Raw genomic sequence first — 15,267 nt, 5'->3', positions numbered from 1 at the left:
TGATTTTATCTCAGTGACAATGACAATCAGTGTTATTTATCTTTGCAACAGGACATCATTAATTGACATTATTGACACTGTTTCTTACAAATATAGATAAGGAAAGGATTGTCTGTGAGTATAAACTATTACAGATTTCTGTAACAGATGAAGAGAAACAAATGTATGCACTCTGGTCTAAGTTCAGAATAGAACATCAAGCTTCACGGTTTGCAGTCGAGACTCGTCGAGTTCAACTTTTTTCTGAGAGTAAATTGGAAGGCTTAGCCTAACAGATCAATAGCTAGCTAGTCCACTGGAACTTCTACATCCATTTTTATGCCTGAATTACCAAGAACCTGCAAGAAAATTATGAAGTCGTCCAGCGTTATAAGTACCTTAATGAAGTCGTTACGACATCGTTCAGCATTAAAAAACTACTACTCGTGAAAAGCTAGTACCTTAATGAAGTCGTCCAGCATTAAATGAGAGTTTCTGGTATAGCCTGCTTCTAGTAATAGTTGGCACAAGACTTGCTGCAAGGAAAGAGACAAAGGTAAGATAAATTCTTACACTCCTGATTGATCTGTGGTCTAACAGGACATTTTGTTTATGAAGGTGAAAGAAACAATATGAACACAAAGCAAAAGAAACATATTTGAAATGTTCCTTTCGAGCTGCGTAAATGCTCGTGTTATCTGTGCACAACCAGCATATCATCATTCATCCAGAAATGAACTTCGTTTTTAGTCGATTACTCGATACACCGATAATTGAATGGATTGATGTTTCAGAGGCTTTATTTGCTATGTATCACACTAAATAAATCACACTGCATTCTCAGATAACAATAAGTTGGAGAGGGAGTAAGGGAAGGAAGAAGCCATGCCTCTCTCTGCTTGTCGGAGATGAATGGACCCGACAAATCCCGGAGTACTTCAATGATATTATCGAACGACACCTTGCCATTGCTGTCTGCATCGTATACCTTGAAAATAACTAAAATGAAGACATAGTAGCAACAATTAGTAAGGAATAACAACTGTCTCAAACCGAGTTTTGTGCAGTGACTGAACTCTTGATAGAGTGTTTCAAAGCCATGATAGTTGAAGTAGATATCATGGTAAAAGTTTCTCCATATTAAGTCATCAAACTTATAATCCATGACATCTCGGTTATTCGAGTGACAACTTGTAACAGCCCAAACCCACGTCTAGCAAATATTGTTTTCTTTGGAATTTCCTTTTTAGGCTTCCCCTCAAGGTTTTTAAAACGCGTCTAATAGGGAGAGGTTTCCACACCCTTATAAAGAATGTTTTGTTCTCCTCCTCAACCGATGTGGGATCTCAAAATCCACCCTCTCCCGGGGCCCAGCGTCCTCGCTAGCACTCATTTCAATGTGGGACCCCCCAATCCACCCCCTTCGAGGCTCAACGTCCTTGCTGGCACACCGTCTCATGTCCACCCCTTTTGGAGCTCAGCCTCCTCGCTGACACATCGCCCAGTGTCTGACTCTAATACCATTTGTAACAGCCCAAGCCCACTGCTAGTAAACATTGTCCTCTTTAGGCTTTCTCTTTCAAGCTTCCCCTCAAAGTTTTTAAAACGCGTCTGCTAGAGAAAAGTTTCTACACCCTTATAAAGAATGTTTCACTCTCCTCCCCAACCGACGTGGGATCTCACACAACTTATGCCAGCACATCCTAGATATCATGAATTATAACTTATACGATACTGAGACGAATTGCCACCATTAATTGAGAGGGGAATGACGAAAACGTTTTCCCCTTCCTTTATAACATTATTGACCATATTATCAAGGGATCTCTGACATTTTAAATGAACAAACCAGGAGAAAACAGCAGAAACACAAGCACTTACATTCAATCTTATGGTGCATACTAGCTTTAGCACTGAATACAGACAAGAAAGCCACAAAATCCTTAAAATTCAAACCATCCACCATCTTGAGCAGCCGCTGAAGAACACAGTAAAACAAAAGACACCACTGATATAACCAACGCACAAGAAGCACACAAAAACAGATTCAAGTTCAAAGTTGAATGATGAACCAAGAAAAAGAAACCTGAGAAAGTGGATTCATAGCAAATTCAGGAACTGAGAGGAACTCATCAGCTGAAATAAACCCCTTAGCATTTCTATCAAGTTGGCAGAATCTCTGATATAAGGACACTATTTCCTGTTGGGAGACTGTCATAAACAGAGCAAAAACCAACAGAAAGTAACCCAAAATCAACCACGAACAAGAACAAATGAAGAAATCAATCTAAAACAAGTATGAATCAACCCACAAAGTTTGTCGCAGTGTTCTTGAACTTCTTCAATATCATACTGAGTAAGCATCGATGAGGCATTCCCCATGAATTCTCTATCCAAATGCCCAATTTCTACACAAACCCCATAAAACCCATCATTCAAATCAATCTTCAAACACAGAAACAGTATAAACACTCCCAAATTTGATGGGTAAACTGAAATTAGAACAAATGGGTAAAAGGGAAATAAGGGCAAACCTGAAAACCGAAGCTGATCAGATGATAATGGGCAATATCCAAATTGGGGTTTCTTTTTAGAACCAACGGAGCTGCGGCTTTCACATTGACATCATCGAGACTCCAAAAATCAGAGATGAGTTTTTTTTTGCCCTTTCTTTGGTGTTGTCGAAGGCGACGAAGATCAAACCCCTTGATCCTGTTCTAAATTGAGCGTAAAATTTGAGTATTTTTGTTATGAGTCGTAAAATTTACTGAAATTAATTGATTTTTATGATCGGAATGAACCTTCAATGCTCTTTTGAGTCGTGATGATGTAAGGTTTGGTGAGTAATAAATTAGCTCAACTGTTTTAATTCTTACATGAATCTCTTCTCTAAGAAATTACTTTAAATGTAGTTTTACATTTTTTTTTTTCTTTTATCAAATTATTGTGTGGTAAATATTTTACCGAGCTCAAAAGCTCAAAAGCTAAATATACTAGAACTTGAAAATTTTCAATCAAAACCCGTTATAAAATTTGAGTCATATATTTAAATTCTAGTTAGAAATTGATGTTTCCGAGAATGATAAACTTCAATCAGAAATTAATATTTATGGTCAAAATGAAGAATCTCGTCCACAAAATGATGAATTTTGATAATCAATTGAATATAAAATTCAAAATTCAAAAATTTATAAACGCTAACTTGAAAGTTTAGAAGCACAAATATTGGTGAGTTTTCGTACATATTGATTCATTACCGATTGAACGGAAAATGCTTGCTTCTATCTTTCTCTCCGAGCTATGAACTATGGTTGTCTAGCTGTATGACATCCCTCGGGAGTAAAGGGATACGTGGAACAAGAGGGCAGAATGGATCATCAATCAAAGGTGGAAATTGACTTCAATTGGAACACTTTCTTTTCCATAGAGATTGCATACCTAGATGTATCACTTCATGGTAGAGAATATGAACGATCATCAATGCTGCAACAAATACCATCTTTTATAGCTTTTTTATATAGCATTTTCTAAAAGATGCTATAAATTAGAAAGAAAATAAAGGTTTTTTTATTTTTATTTTTATTTTTTTAATGTTATCCCTAAAACCAAATCTCGCCTTCTTTCTCTCCCAACAATCCATTCTTCCTTCTTTCCTGCTTCAAAATTTTTCCCTCAAGATCCATCCTTCTTTCTTTCGTGCTTCAAAATTTTTCTTTGATTTGCATCAGATCTCAAGATGGTGGCATTGAGAGGAGACATACAGTTTATTGTTGATGCTTTGTCTATGACAAACCCTATTCTCCTACCTCACTGCAAATTGAACAATCCAAGATAGAGATTTGTCTATATCTTCCTTTTTAATTTCTTTTTGAATGTAGTTCTGTGAGTTAGATTGAAGGATCGAACTACTACTAAATAATGCAGTTTTTCATTTACATTTAGTACACACTAATAAACTTTTGTGAGTTCAGTCCTTTGGTCGTTCATTAAGTAATATACTTTACTTTTAAGTGTGTATTTTCCTAGCTGTAGAATTTTTCTTTGAATGTAGATTGGTGAGTTCTGTGAGGTAGATGTAGTTGTTGTCTTGTGTTAAAAGGTTCAATGTAGTTTTGTGAGTTAGATCAACGGAATAAAAACATAATACAAGAAACTATCTTTATTTTTCATTGTGTTGGTTTAATCAATACATGCCCAAATTGAGGAACCACACGAAGATTACAAACAAAAAAATAAGCCTAAGAGTACAAAGTAATTAAGTTTAGAGGAATTTGTTAATTCATAGGTTATTTCAAGCACATTCTACCGGTAGGAATGATTTATGTTAATGGGTTACATATTCTGCAAGTATCAAGTAGTAGGAAGAAGTTTATACACCTATTGATGGACTGCATATAAATTCCTTGAGCAAAATACCTATTGTATTATGTATAACTAAATTTTTGTGGCCTTTTCTCCATCCTTGATTTTTTTTTTTTTTTTTTTCCTTTGATATATTAGGTCTCCTTTTCTCCTTCCTTGTGTATAACTTATTAAATACATGATCAGCAAGATCACTCACTTTCACACAACAACAACAAGAACTTGTGTGGCCCTGTTGTTACTGTTACTGTTATTTTGCATTTAGGGCTTCCAACAACACATTCTTCTTCTTATTTGATTTTGAGAATTTCTTCAACTTAGAAGATCAGTTAGAAGAAGTTGTTCCTAATTAGAAGACCAGTTAGACTGATTTGAAAGGATTGAGTTTTATTACAAAGTTATGGTTTTCATCCAAGGGAATCAAAAAGCGTAATGCTCTTTCTTTCCTCGTAAACTTTGAGTGGACAATGCCCTCCCCTTTCAATTCTAATTGGAAGCTGTAATGCAAGTATTTGAACTAATGTTTCTATGCTCTGTTTTTAAGAAATGAAACGTGCTTACATATATAAGATGAACAATAATGTTCTATTCTCTTTTTTACTTTTATATGATATTTAGATTTTGTTGCTATTTTGCACTTCTCTTCGAATCACTGATATATATGCTTCAATAATGTTGCAGGATTCCTTGAAAGCACGAATTGGCAAGAAACAACGACCAATTTATCAATTGACATTGCCTAGAGTCGGCCACAAAGATGCAACTTAGACTCTAATACCAAATTGATAAGGCAACCCTAATCCTCAACCTAACGATCAAGTTTTTGTTGGAGCAAGGAAGCACTAATTGGCAAGCAACAACGAACAATTTATCAATTGACATTGCTAAAAAGGTGGAACATAGAAGACATTGATGTCGGTTCGAATACCTTTAGGATTGGTGTACTCGATTTGATCAAAATCAAAGATGTCACATATTGTGGATAGTGAGTTTTTGTTCTATTTATTGTGTATTGGGTGGGGAAGAACTGATTTGAAAATTGTGCTAGTGTAACGAGTCTAATATTCTTATATAGATCGAGTTGAATACTTTATTTTGTAATGTGTTAGTAGATTATTAAATTTCAATTATATTTTTGTTATAGCATAAGATTAAAAGTATAAATATAACTTATTAAAAATGAATGATAGCATAAAATATAGTATAAATATAGTTTATTAAAAATGAACGATGGTATAATATTTTAGTTATGTTTACATATTTATAACTTTAACAAAAATGCTATAAAATGTTTTCATAGCATTGCATATAAGCTATATTTAGGTACTATATTATATCATTTATTATAACTATACAAAAACGCTATAAAAAGTTCCAGACTTTTAATAACATGGGTTGTCACGACGTACGAAAAATGCTATAAAAGGTCTATGATAGCATTTTTCGGAAGCTATCTAATCCAATATTTGTTGTAGTAACCTACCTCAGTTTTGTATCGGGTTACCCTCTAATATTTGCTCATTCAAATTCTTAGTCATTAAACAATCTCTCTTTTCTTTATTTTTTTCGAGTAGCTAACCAACAAAAACGTTGACCTCGAAAAATTATGTGCATCCAACATTTTCTCATTTTGATAGTCATTATAATCATTTATGTACGTTGATGGGAAAATTTTCAACGAACTAAAGATTATTTAACCATTCCTAAACAAGAGTGAATGAATCAGTCGTGTTATATTATAAAACACTAAACAAAATGAGCTAGAGGAATGAAAGTTGAATGACCTCGATAGAGAATTATTTATAATTACATTGTATATTGACTCTAATAAACAATTCGTTTACGGTACAATTTTAACCTAAGTCTTTTTTAGACCTGTGAGAGTGTTGGACCTCGTTGTTCAAACCCTAAAACAATAATTAAGAAAACTACTCATCTTTTTACTTTATATCCTATGAGTCGCCAACTCATTCTTCAACAGACATGCGGTCAGAGTCCTAGTCTTCTCCTACTGCTTGGAAGCTTACGGTTTCATATTATATTTCACTCCCCGATGGGGGTTCTTTTCACCCTTCCCTCACGGTACTACTTCACTATCGGTCACCGAGGAGTACTTAGCCTTGCAAAGTGGTCCTTGCTGATTCACACGGAATTCCACGTGTCCCATGCTACTCGGGTCAGAGTGTAAGCTAGTGATGCTTTCGACTACTAGACTCTCGCCATCTAGGGTGCAGCACTCCACCGCCCACCGCTTCACCTAGTAGCACGACGCTTGTATTGCTCTCCCACAACCCCGTTTTCACAGTTTAGGCTGCTCCCATTTGGAAAGAAGTAAATTACATCTCCTGAAATTTATGTTCCAAACTCTCTGAATAGCTTAAGTCTCAAAACGATAGGTTTATTGAATCATTTATAAAGTTACTTTTCAGTTTATAATTAGTTGGAAATTAAGATAGAATAACATATTAAATTAACTAATTAATTTTAATAATATTTTTGTAATAAATAATATTTTTGCTTTTTCTTTAGTTACTTTAATTAATTTTAATAATTTAATTAAAATAACTAATTGTTATTAATTAATTAATTTTTATTGAGTGAAATTATTAAATAATTTCAGCCAATCAAAATTATGATTTAATTTTCATTTATTAACCGGTATATTATAAACAATATGCCTCAATTTTAGGTCTTTGTGTTTATTTAGCAATCACTATTAACAAATATTCTCAATAAATGATTTTAATAAAATTTTACAAATTTATAATTGTAAATAATTAATAGGGTGGTTGAGTTAAAAAGAGTTAATTATAAATTTTATAGTTTAAAAATTAAATATTATTTATTTATTTTACTACTACCAATTAAAAATACATCTATTTTAATGTCATCTTCTCCTAATGTAACTTGCCTCAATTACATATTGTTTAAAATTACATTAATAATTTTAAATTTGTATGTACTAGATCGGTAGCGTGCAATTTTATCTATTTTAAAGATTACATCCTTTTTCAACAAATAAATTTACGCGCGTGAAAGTCAAGTGAGATTTGTCCAACATCAATAACAAAAATAATAAAGTAAATGGTGGTTGGTCGTCCTGAACATTTCTTCTCCCAAAACATAAATGAAGATTGTGTCGTTAATAAACAGAATAAATATTTTTTATTTACGTAGAAAAATGTAAATTTGCGACAAGTACTACATCGACGGTGTGTTAGTAGCGTGCAGTTTTGTCTATTTTGCAGATCACTTCAAGTCAAGTGAGATTGTGTCGTTGGTAAACAAAAGAAATATTTTTCATTCATTAATAATTTTTATTTCGGTAGAAAACTCGTGAATTTATTTTATTGAATATTTAAATTTGCGACAAGTATAAAATCAGTGGTGTGTCGGTGGCGTGTAGTTTTGTCTATCTTACAGATCACTTCATTTTTTTAATAAATAAATTGAAGTACGAGAAAGTCAAATGAGATTTATCGGACATCATTAATAGTTAAACATGGTCCACTTAGCCATTATCTTTTGTGGTTGGTTTTGGGGTTCTTCGAGCCACCTTCCTTTGAAAAGGCATCCAACCACACCGCACCAGCCACCAGGACCCGAAGCCACCACTTTTTGACTTTTTCACGGTCCAAATCGGTCCTTTTGTTTTTTTCTTTTTCTTTTTTCCTTAAAAATAATACAAAAAGAAAACCCTGGTGGGCCATCCTCAATCCTCAGCCATCCGATTAAGATACCCGATCTAGAAGATAAGGCATCGTTTGGGCAGATGTTCCTTTCGTGGGTCAGGGTCACTCCATATTCAGGTACTGCCCCTTTTTTTTTTAATGGGTATTATTGTAATATCACCATTTTATTTTTTTTATTCTTTTTCAAATTTTTTATTTAAATTATTTCCCACGTATTTAATGTCTTTTTAAATTAATTAAAATGGTTAGACATCAAATTGAATTTGAATTCTATTTTTTTAAAAAAAAGTACAAAATTTATTACACAAAATTAAATGGTTAGGATTAAACTTATTAAATGTTATTTATTTATTTATTAAACTCTAATTTTTAATACCTTATCATTCTCTTCACGCAACCATAAAGAAAAAGGAAATGGGAATTTGAAGGACTCTACCAATCTTACTCAAAACAAAAGCGTTTTGATTGAAATTGAGAATACTCTTTTTGCTTTTACGCTATAATGTGTTTTTTTTAGTGTTCGTGTAAATAAAACGTACACGGGAGAGTAGACTTCAGAAGAAAGTTAATAATTCATACCTAAATTTCAACTCAGCTCCAGTTTCGTTGTTGTGGTATCAAACTCAAAATGAGAAATAAAAAAATATATCGAGAGGACGAGGTATTTACACTTAAGGTTACGTCTATAATTTTTACTTTTTCTTTCTAGACTCTTTATAAAGTAATGATAATGCACGGTTGACTTGTGTATGTTGTTTGGAATTTCCGTGCTCCAAGTTGACCCTTTCATCACCAATCCATTTCATTGAGACAAAGAGTCCACTCCAGAACCTCAATTTTCAATGCTACTTTCTACTTGTTCATTCATTGTGTCTGTGAGAGTCCCACATTGGTAGGGGAGGAGAACGAAATACCCTTTATAAGAGTTTGAGACACGTTTTAAAGCCTTGAGGAAAACTCGAAAGAGAAAGCCCAAAGAAGACAATATCGGGTTAGCAGTGGGCTTGAGCCTTTATCAATGGAATCAGAGCTTGGCATGGCACAATGTCTACCAAATTGAGAGATTTGAATATTTTAACCTTTTTTTTTAGCTCAATAACACGTCAAGTGGAGAGATTTCAATATTTTAACGTGTTAATTATTGATGGATTATCGGCAAGTTGCAAGAATGTCAAAGAACCGAACCAAATGTTATCCACCAACACAATAACTTAATTAGCTGATTGACTTTGTAAGGAACCTTTTTCTTTTTCCTCTGCTTTTTTTTTTCCTTTTTTTCATTTGATTGAAGAAGCTTCATTACAAGATCATTCCCATTCCATCAATCAATGAGTCAACGACACTCTAAAAAGCAATACTTTTTCAACCTTTGAAAATTCCCACTACCCAATAAAACCCCCCCACTCTCCTTCTTCCCTTCTCCATTCACTCTGTTTTCCAAAATCTCTTCCTCCAATAATGGCCGCCGCCGCCGCCACCACCGTGCATTCCTCCACCACGACCTTCGTCGAAGCCGACCCATCATCATTCCGAGCAATAGTTCAGAAGCTAACCGGAGCACCTAACGCCCCATCACCGTCGTTTCGTCTACAGGAGCGGCGGCGGAGTAGCAAGAAGCTGGAGCTGGAGCTGAACGGCGGCGATGGTTTGACAGGGATCGGAATTGGAATCGAAATGGTATCGCCGGTGTCGACTTTGGATTTTGTAGCACGTGGGAATCCTTGTGAAGAGGAAGAGAAGGCGATCGCCGGAAAAGGGTTTTATTTGCACCCAAGTCCGATTAGCCCTCCCGGAGGATCCCAGCCGCCTCGGCTTTTGCCCCTGTTTCCTCTTTCTTCTCCTAGGGACTGTAATTTCAGAAACCATTCTGTTTCTTCTTAATTTTATACTTATAATTATTTTGCCTCTCTCTCTCTTAAATTACATGAATTAAATTACTTTATCAAAAAAAAAAAAAAAAAAAAAAAGAGAGCAAGATAACGTTAGGATTCTCAATTATTTTGGTTATTAACTTTCATTTAGTTCATAGCCATTTGGGTTCGTATTCTAATTTATTTGATTAATGACTATGGCTATGCAGACTTGTCTAGCATTGTTGTGAGATGGACTTGTCTAACATGGTTATGAGATGTGAAGTCATTGTCATGTTGTATTTGTCTAGTGACAAATGGGTGAGATGTGGAGTTGTTGTCATTTTGTATTTGCCTGGAGGAATTTTGTTGAGAGACTATGTAGCAGCGTGAGAGATACACACTTGAGATGTGGAGTTGTTGTCATTTTGTATCTACGAATCACATAAATCTTTGTGTCTCTTTGTTTAATTTATGTTTTTGTGGGTATGTGAGTTCTTTGTGTCTCTTTGTTTAATTTCTGTTTTTATGGGTATGTGAGTGCGATCGATTTGGTATCATAGTTTTTTTCATTGTGATATTTGGGTACAACCAGTGGTATCAAAACATTAAAGGTTGTAGTATTACGACACAAAAAGTGGTATCACAAAACATTGAAGGTTGTGATATTGCGACACAACAAATGGTATCAGAGCATTGTGGCATGACCACACAAGACAAATGCCTTCGGCAACTGTGATTGAATTGTCTGTTCAGATCTTCTGAAGAGAGTGTTCGATGAACATGGATCAAACACGTGACCTTCAGATCTTCAGTTTGACGCTCTCCCAACTTTGCTCTCTCCACCACTTGTAATTTTAAATGAAAAGTGTAATGACTAACCCTAAGATTATTTGGAAACTCTATCGTGAGTAGAATATGACAATGGTGTTGCCGATAAACACATTTAATTCAAGAATTTCATCAAGGCGATGTGCATATTTTACGTCACTATGCCTATGGGTACACCAACAGGTTATAACTCTCTTTTATAAATGTGTTAGCATAAATTTTTTGATATGAAGTACGTTAATGAGTATAAAGATTCTAACCTTAGATTACGTATCCTTTCAATAAATCTTAATTAATCATTTATTTTTTTTAATTTTAAATGCTAAATTAAAAAAAAAAAAAAAAAATCTTTCTACTCTGTCTCCAAAAATGTCTCGAAATTAAATAATAATAATAATAAAATTCTTTACTATCTAACAAATATTTAGAATGGTTTGAAAGTAGCATTAGAACCTTTAATCTTCGTACAAAAGTTCAAAAAAGTTTTTACCGTCAATATATAGACATAAACCATTTATCTACACTTTATATATCATCTATAAACTTATTTTTTCTAAAAATTTAAGAGTATTAACGTTACTTTTGAAAAAGAATTTAAAAATGTTTTTGAAATTTTTAAAGAGTTTAAGGTGTTTTTGAAATAGTTTCGAAACTTAAACAATATTTTTAATTTCTTTTGAAAGTTTAATGATATTTTTAAAATAAAATATTAAAGTATAATTAATTAGTTTTTATTTGTTATTTTTATAAATATTGGATTTTTAACTGTAGGAAAATTATTATTTAATTAATTTTAAGATTTATTGAGATTATGTAGATTAAAATTCAATATTTAAAACATATATATACACTAACGTGGAATAAAATAAAAATTACAAGATAAAAATATTAGCCTAATTATTATAATTTAACTTTTTATGAAAGAGTGAAAAGAGAACAAGCGCCAAGCAAAAGAGAAAACCCGCATTGTCAGTGGCTTTGGCGCGAATTTTGCAATGCTCCTTCTCGTCAAGCTCGCGTCTGGATTCCATTACCAGAGAAGTTACCGAGCGCCATAGCTTCTGCTTCAAGGTACGTTCTCTTCTCTCCCGCTCTTAAACTTCATGTCTGGTTTCCAAGAAACTAATCTACTGAAACGAAACACGATGCTAATCGATCACTTTCTGATCCATGGTGCGTTTTGAACCGATAGACTTCGATTATCCTATGTTTTATCTCCCATATGTGTTTATCATTCCGTTCTCGTAGTTATGTTCATATCTATATTTAAATTTTAGGGAAATAGTATTTGGTTGATCTTTTTCTAAGCTTAAGAAGTTTCCATTCTCTTTTCTGGAATCATATCGCTTGCGTTAATTTTTCCAGTTAGGTTAGAAAGACGTAGTAGTAGATTGAGTAATGAAGTTTAAGGCATATCTTACGGATTATGTGGTAAATCTCCTGGAGAAGAGGTTTCTACTAGCCCTAGACAAGATGTGCAAGATATGCAATCTCTATTTGACCAGAGATTATGTCATCTTCTTAGTGGCGGTGGAAATCAATCAATTGCTCAGTTTCGTAAAGAATCTCTGTTTGATGACCTCAGAATCTCCAGCAAGAATGATGATCGAATTGTGTTTGTTAGACGAACACGACTCTCCACAATGGTATGATATTGTCCACTTTGAGCATAAGCTCTCATGGCTTTGCTTTGGGTTTCCCCAAAAGGCCTCATACGAATGGAGTTAGTATTCCTCACTTATAAACCCATGATCATTCCCTAAATTAGTCGATGTGGGACTTCCATCATCCAACACCTCCCCTCGAACAAAGTGCGCCTCCCCTTAATCGAGGCTCGACTCCTTTGGAGTCTTAGTCATTTTTGACTGCCTTCGAGGAGGGGCTTGGCTCCTTTTCTTTAGGAGTTCTTTGTTCGATATTTGAGGATTTGAGGATTTATCAATCTATTGGCACGACTAAGTTTAGGGCATGGCTCTGATACCATGTTAGACGAACACGACTCTCCACAATGGTATGATATTGTCCACTTTGAGCATAAGCTCTCATGGCTTTGCTTTGGGTTTCCCCAAAAGGCCTCATACGAATGGAGTTAGTATTCCTCACTTATAAACCCATGATCATTCCCTAAATTAGTCGATGTGGGACTTCCATCATCCAACAGTGTTTACACCGTAGACATTTCCCTTCTCCACCGTGCCGTTCGTAGTAGTGTTAGCATTTGTTCTGAGTTTGGTAATGGTCCAGCAGCAAATCGCCTTCAAATTATGTTAGTGAAGAAGTTTCCTCTGAATTGCGCCCAACCAATCCCTTTCCTTACATTTGAGATTAAACGTTAAAAGTCTTCCGAAATTCTGGATGTACCAATCTTAAAGCCCATGTCAAGAGATCAAGCTATTGAACTTTGAACTTCTCTAGATATGGCACAGGATTCGCCTCGGAAGCTTGTGCAGGTTCCTAATCTTAAGCAGTTGTACAACTTTGTGAATTGAATGAGGAATGTTGGGGATTTTCTGAATGTCACCATAAGCAAGTATGGAGATTTGCACATGCAGATTTCCACAACATTGATCACTCCTTGTGCTGAGTATCGGAAACTATTCGTCATAGGGGAACTAGCAAATGCTCCAGCTAAAGATCAAAATCTAAGTGCTCAGACTAGATCGACCAGGGCAGTATTGCGGAGAGACGTTCAATCTGTACAGGTGAGAGTGAGGCACTTTGCCAAGAGCCTTCATTATTACCTGGCCAAGCCAAATTGCACTTTCTATGGCATTACTCCTCAGGGCGCCTGCTTGACAGTATTATTTCAGTTCTTCATTCCTGGATCTCTGACAGACTGATAAAGCAATCAGTCTACATTGCCGACTTCCCTTTCTTGACCCTGGAGCATGTTGAATTTAGATGGCCTTCTCATGCAGCCTATGATTTCAAGAGCAAATGTCAAATGGAATTTGGCCGAAGTGTACTGGTCATTTGACGATCTATGTTAGTACCGAATTAATACATCTTAAAGTTTCTGTAATCAGGCGGAAATATTTGTGTTTTTCTTTGAACATATACAAATTCTTATATTATTTCCTCGTGGAATCAAGAATTTAGAGCCTGTAAACAACCAGAAAGAGATTAGAAAGGGAGAAGGGAGGTTATTGATTTAAGAAATGAAGGCCATCAATAGTATTCTTTACATAAACATAAACCATATGTGAAATGGTGGAATATGGTTCTGTCCCTAACAGTTACTCCTCTGTCATACAACTTTGAGACCAACTTTGCCATATTGTGACAATCCCTGCACATCTCACTGTGTTGAAAGACTGAATTCTCTTTATCCTTTACTATGTCAAGGAACACTTTTGAGATATCAGGTGAATACTAATATGATGTGTGTTAATGGGTTTAGAGATACTTAAAACAGAGGGGAACCATAAGTTATGTATGTGACCCTTTTGCGGGTACAACAAAAGACTTTAACTCTCTTTTGTAGATAGTTTATGAATATGAGTGTGTATACAACATGTGCGGTGAACGTGGATCGAACACGTGACCTTCAGATCTTCAGTCTGACGCTCTCCCAACTGAGCTATCCCCGCATCTAGTAACTCTCTTGTGTAGAAATGAGTTGACGTGGAAATTCTAATATGATGTGTATTAATTGGGTTTAGGGATATACATGAAAAAGATGAACCATAAGTTATGTATGTGACCTTTGCAGGTACTACACAACAAAAGACCTTATAACTCTCTTTTGTTGATGGTTCATGAATATAGAGTGTATAGACATGTGCGGTGAACGTGGATCAAACACGTGACCTTCAGATCTTCAGTCTGACGCTCTCCCAACTGAGCTATCCCCGCAACTGGTAACTCTCTTGTGTAGAAATGAGTTGACGTGAAAATTCTAATATGATGTGTGTTAATGAGTTTAGGGATATAGTTGAAAAAGATGTTATGTATGCGACCTTTGCAGGTACAACAACAAAAAAAAAAGACTAACACTCTTTTGCATATGGTTCATGAATACGAAGTGTATACAACACAGTGCGGTGATCGATAAGGTACAACAACAAAAAAAAAGACTAACACTCTTTTGCATATGGTTCATGAATACGAAGTGTATACAACACAGTGCGGTGAACGTGAATCGAACACGTGACCTTCAGATCTTCAGTCTGACGCTCTCCAAACTGAGCTATCCCTGCAACTGGTAACTCTCTTGTGTAGAAATGAGTTGACGTGGAAATTCTAATATGATGTGTGTTAATGAGTTTAGGGATATAGTTGAAAAAGATGTTATGTATGCGACCTTTGCAGATACAACAACAAAAAAACTTTAACACTCTTTTGCATATGGTTCATGATTACAAATTGTGTACAACACATGTGCGGTGAACGTGGATCGAACACGTGACCTTCAGATCTTCAGTCTGACGCTCTCCCAACTGAGCTATCCACGCATCTGGTAACTCTCTTGTGTAGAAATGAGTTGACGTGGAAATTCTAATATGATGTGTGTTAATGAGTTTAGGGATATAGTTGAAAAAGATGTTATGTAT

At 34.9% G+C, this 15,267-nt stretch overlaps 2 protein-coding genes, 1 long non-coding RNA gene, 3 other non-coding genes and 1 pseudogene across 6 annotated transcripts; 3 read left to right on the top strand and 4 right to left on the bottom strand.

The window, feature by feature from the left end:
- Nucleotides 1–3: 3 nt before the first annotated feature.
- Nucleotides 4–2,796, bottom strand: LOC111778544 (uncharacterized). The gene is made up of 8 exons (XM_023658440.2): nt 2,781–2,796; nt 2,514–2,691; nt 2,292–2,387; nt 2,066–2,190; nt 1,861–1,957; nt 869–978; nt 441–515; nt 4–338 (listed from the first exon to the last, which is right to left on the bottom strand). The coding sequence occupies exons 3-8, from the start codon at nt 2,359–2,361 to the stop codon at nt 288–290; spliced, it is 528 nt and encodes a 175-aa protein (XP_023514208.2). The 5' UTR covers nt 2,362–2,387; nt 2,514–2,691; nt 2,781–2,796; the 3' UTR covers nt 4–287.
- A 6,445-nt stretch (nt 2,797–9,241) lies between these two features.
- LOC111779004 (VQ motif-containing protein 11) lies at nt 9,242–9,938 on the top strand. The gene has a single exon (XM_023659031.2). The coding sequence runs from the start codon at nt 9,492–9,494 to the stop codon at nt 9,912–9,914; it is 423 nt and encodes a 140-aa protein (XP_023514799.1). The 5' UTR covers nt 9,242–9,491; the 3' UTR covers nt 9,915–9,938.
- Nucleotides 9,939–11,649: 1,711 nt separating this feature from the next.
- Nucleotides 11,650–15,176, top strand: LOC111779014 (uncharacterized). The gene is made up of 2 exons (XR_015413194.1): nt 11,650–11,785; nt 14,770–15,176. It is a non-coding gene; the product is annotated as an uncharacterized LOC111779014 (long non-coding RNA).
- On the top strand, nt 11,783–13,788 carry LOC111779013 (uncharacterized; annotated as a pseudogene).
- TRNAF-GAA (transfer RNA phenylalanine (anticodon GAA)) lies at nt 14,232–14,304 on the bottom strand. The gene has a single exon. It is a non-coding gene; the product is annotated as a tRNA-Phe (tRNA).
- On the bottom strand, nt 14,497–14,569 carry TRNAF-GAA (transfer RNA phenylalanine (anticodon GAA)). Its single transcript has one exon. It is a non-coding gene; the product is annotated as a tRNA-Phe (tRNA).
- On the bottom strand, nt 15,096–15,168 carry TRNAF-GAA (transfer RNA phenylalanine (anticodon GAA)). The gene has a single exon. It is a non-coding gene; the product is annotated as a tRNA-Phe (tRNA).
- Nucleotides 15,177–15,267: the final 91 nt, after the last annotated feature.

This window comes from Cucurbita pepo, chromosome 17 (genome assembly GCF_057944985.1).
Source record: "Cucurbita pepo subsp. pepo isolate OVF chromosome 17, ASM5794498v1, whole genome shotgun sequence".
Classification (NCBI taxonomy): Eukaryota; Viridiplantae; Streptophyta; class Magnoliopsida; order Cucurbitales; family Cucurbitaceae; genus Cucurbita; species Cucurbita pepo.
This window is presented reverse-complemented; position numbering and strand designations above follow the sequence as displayed.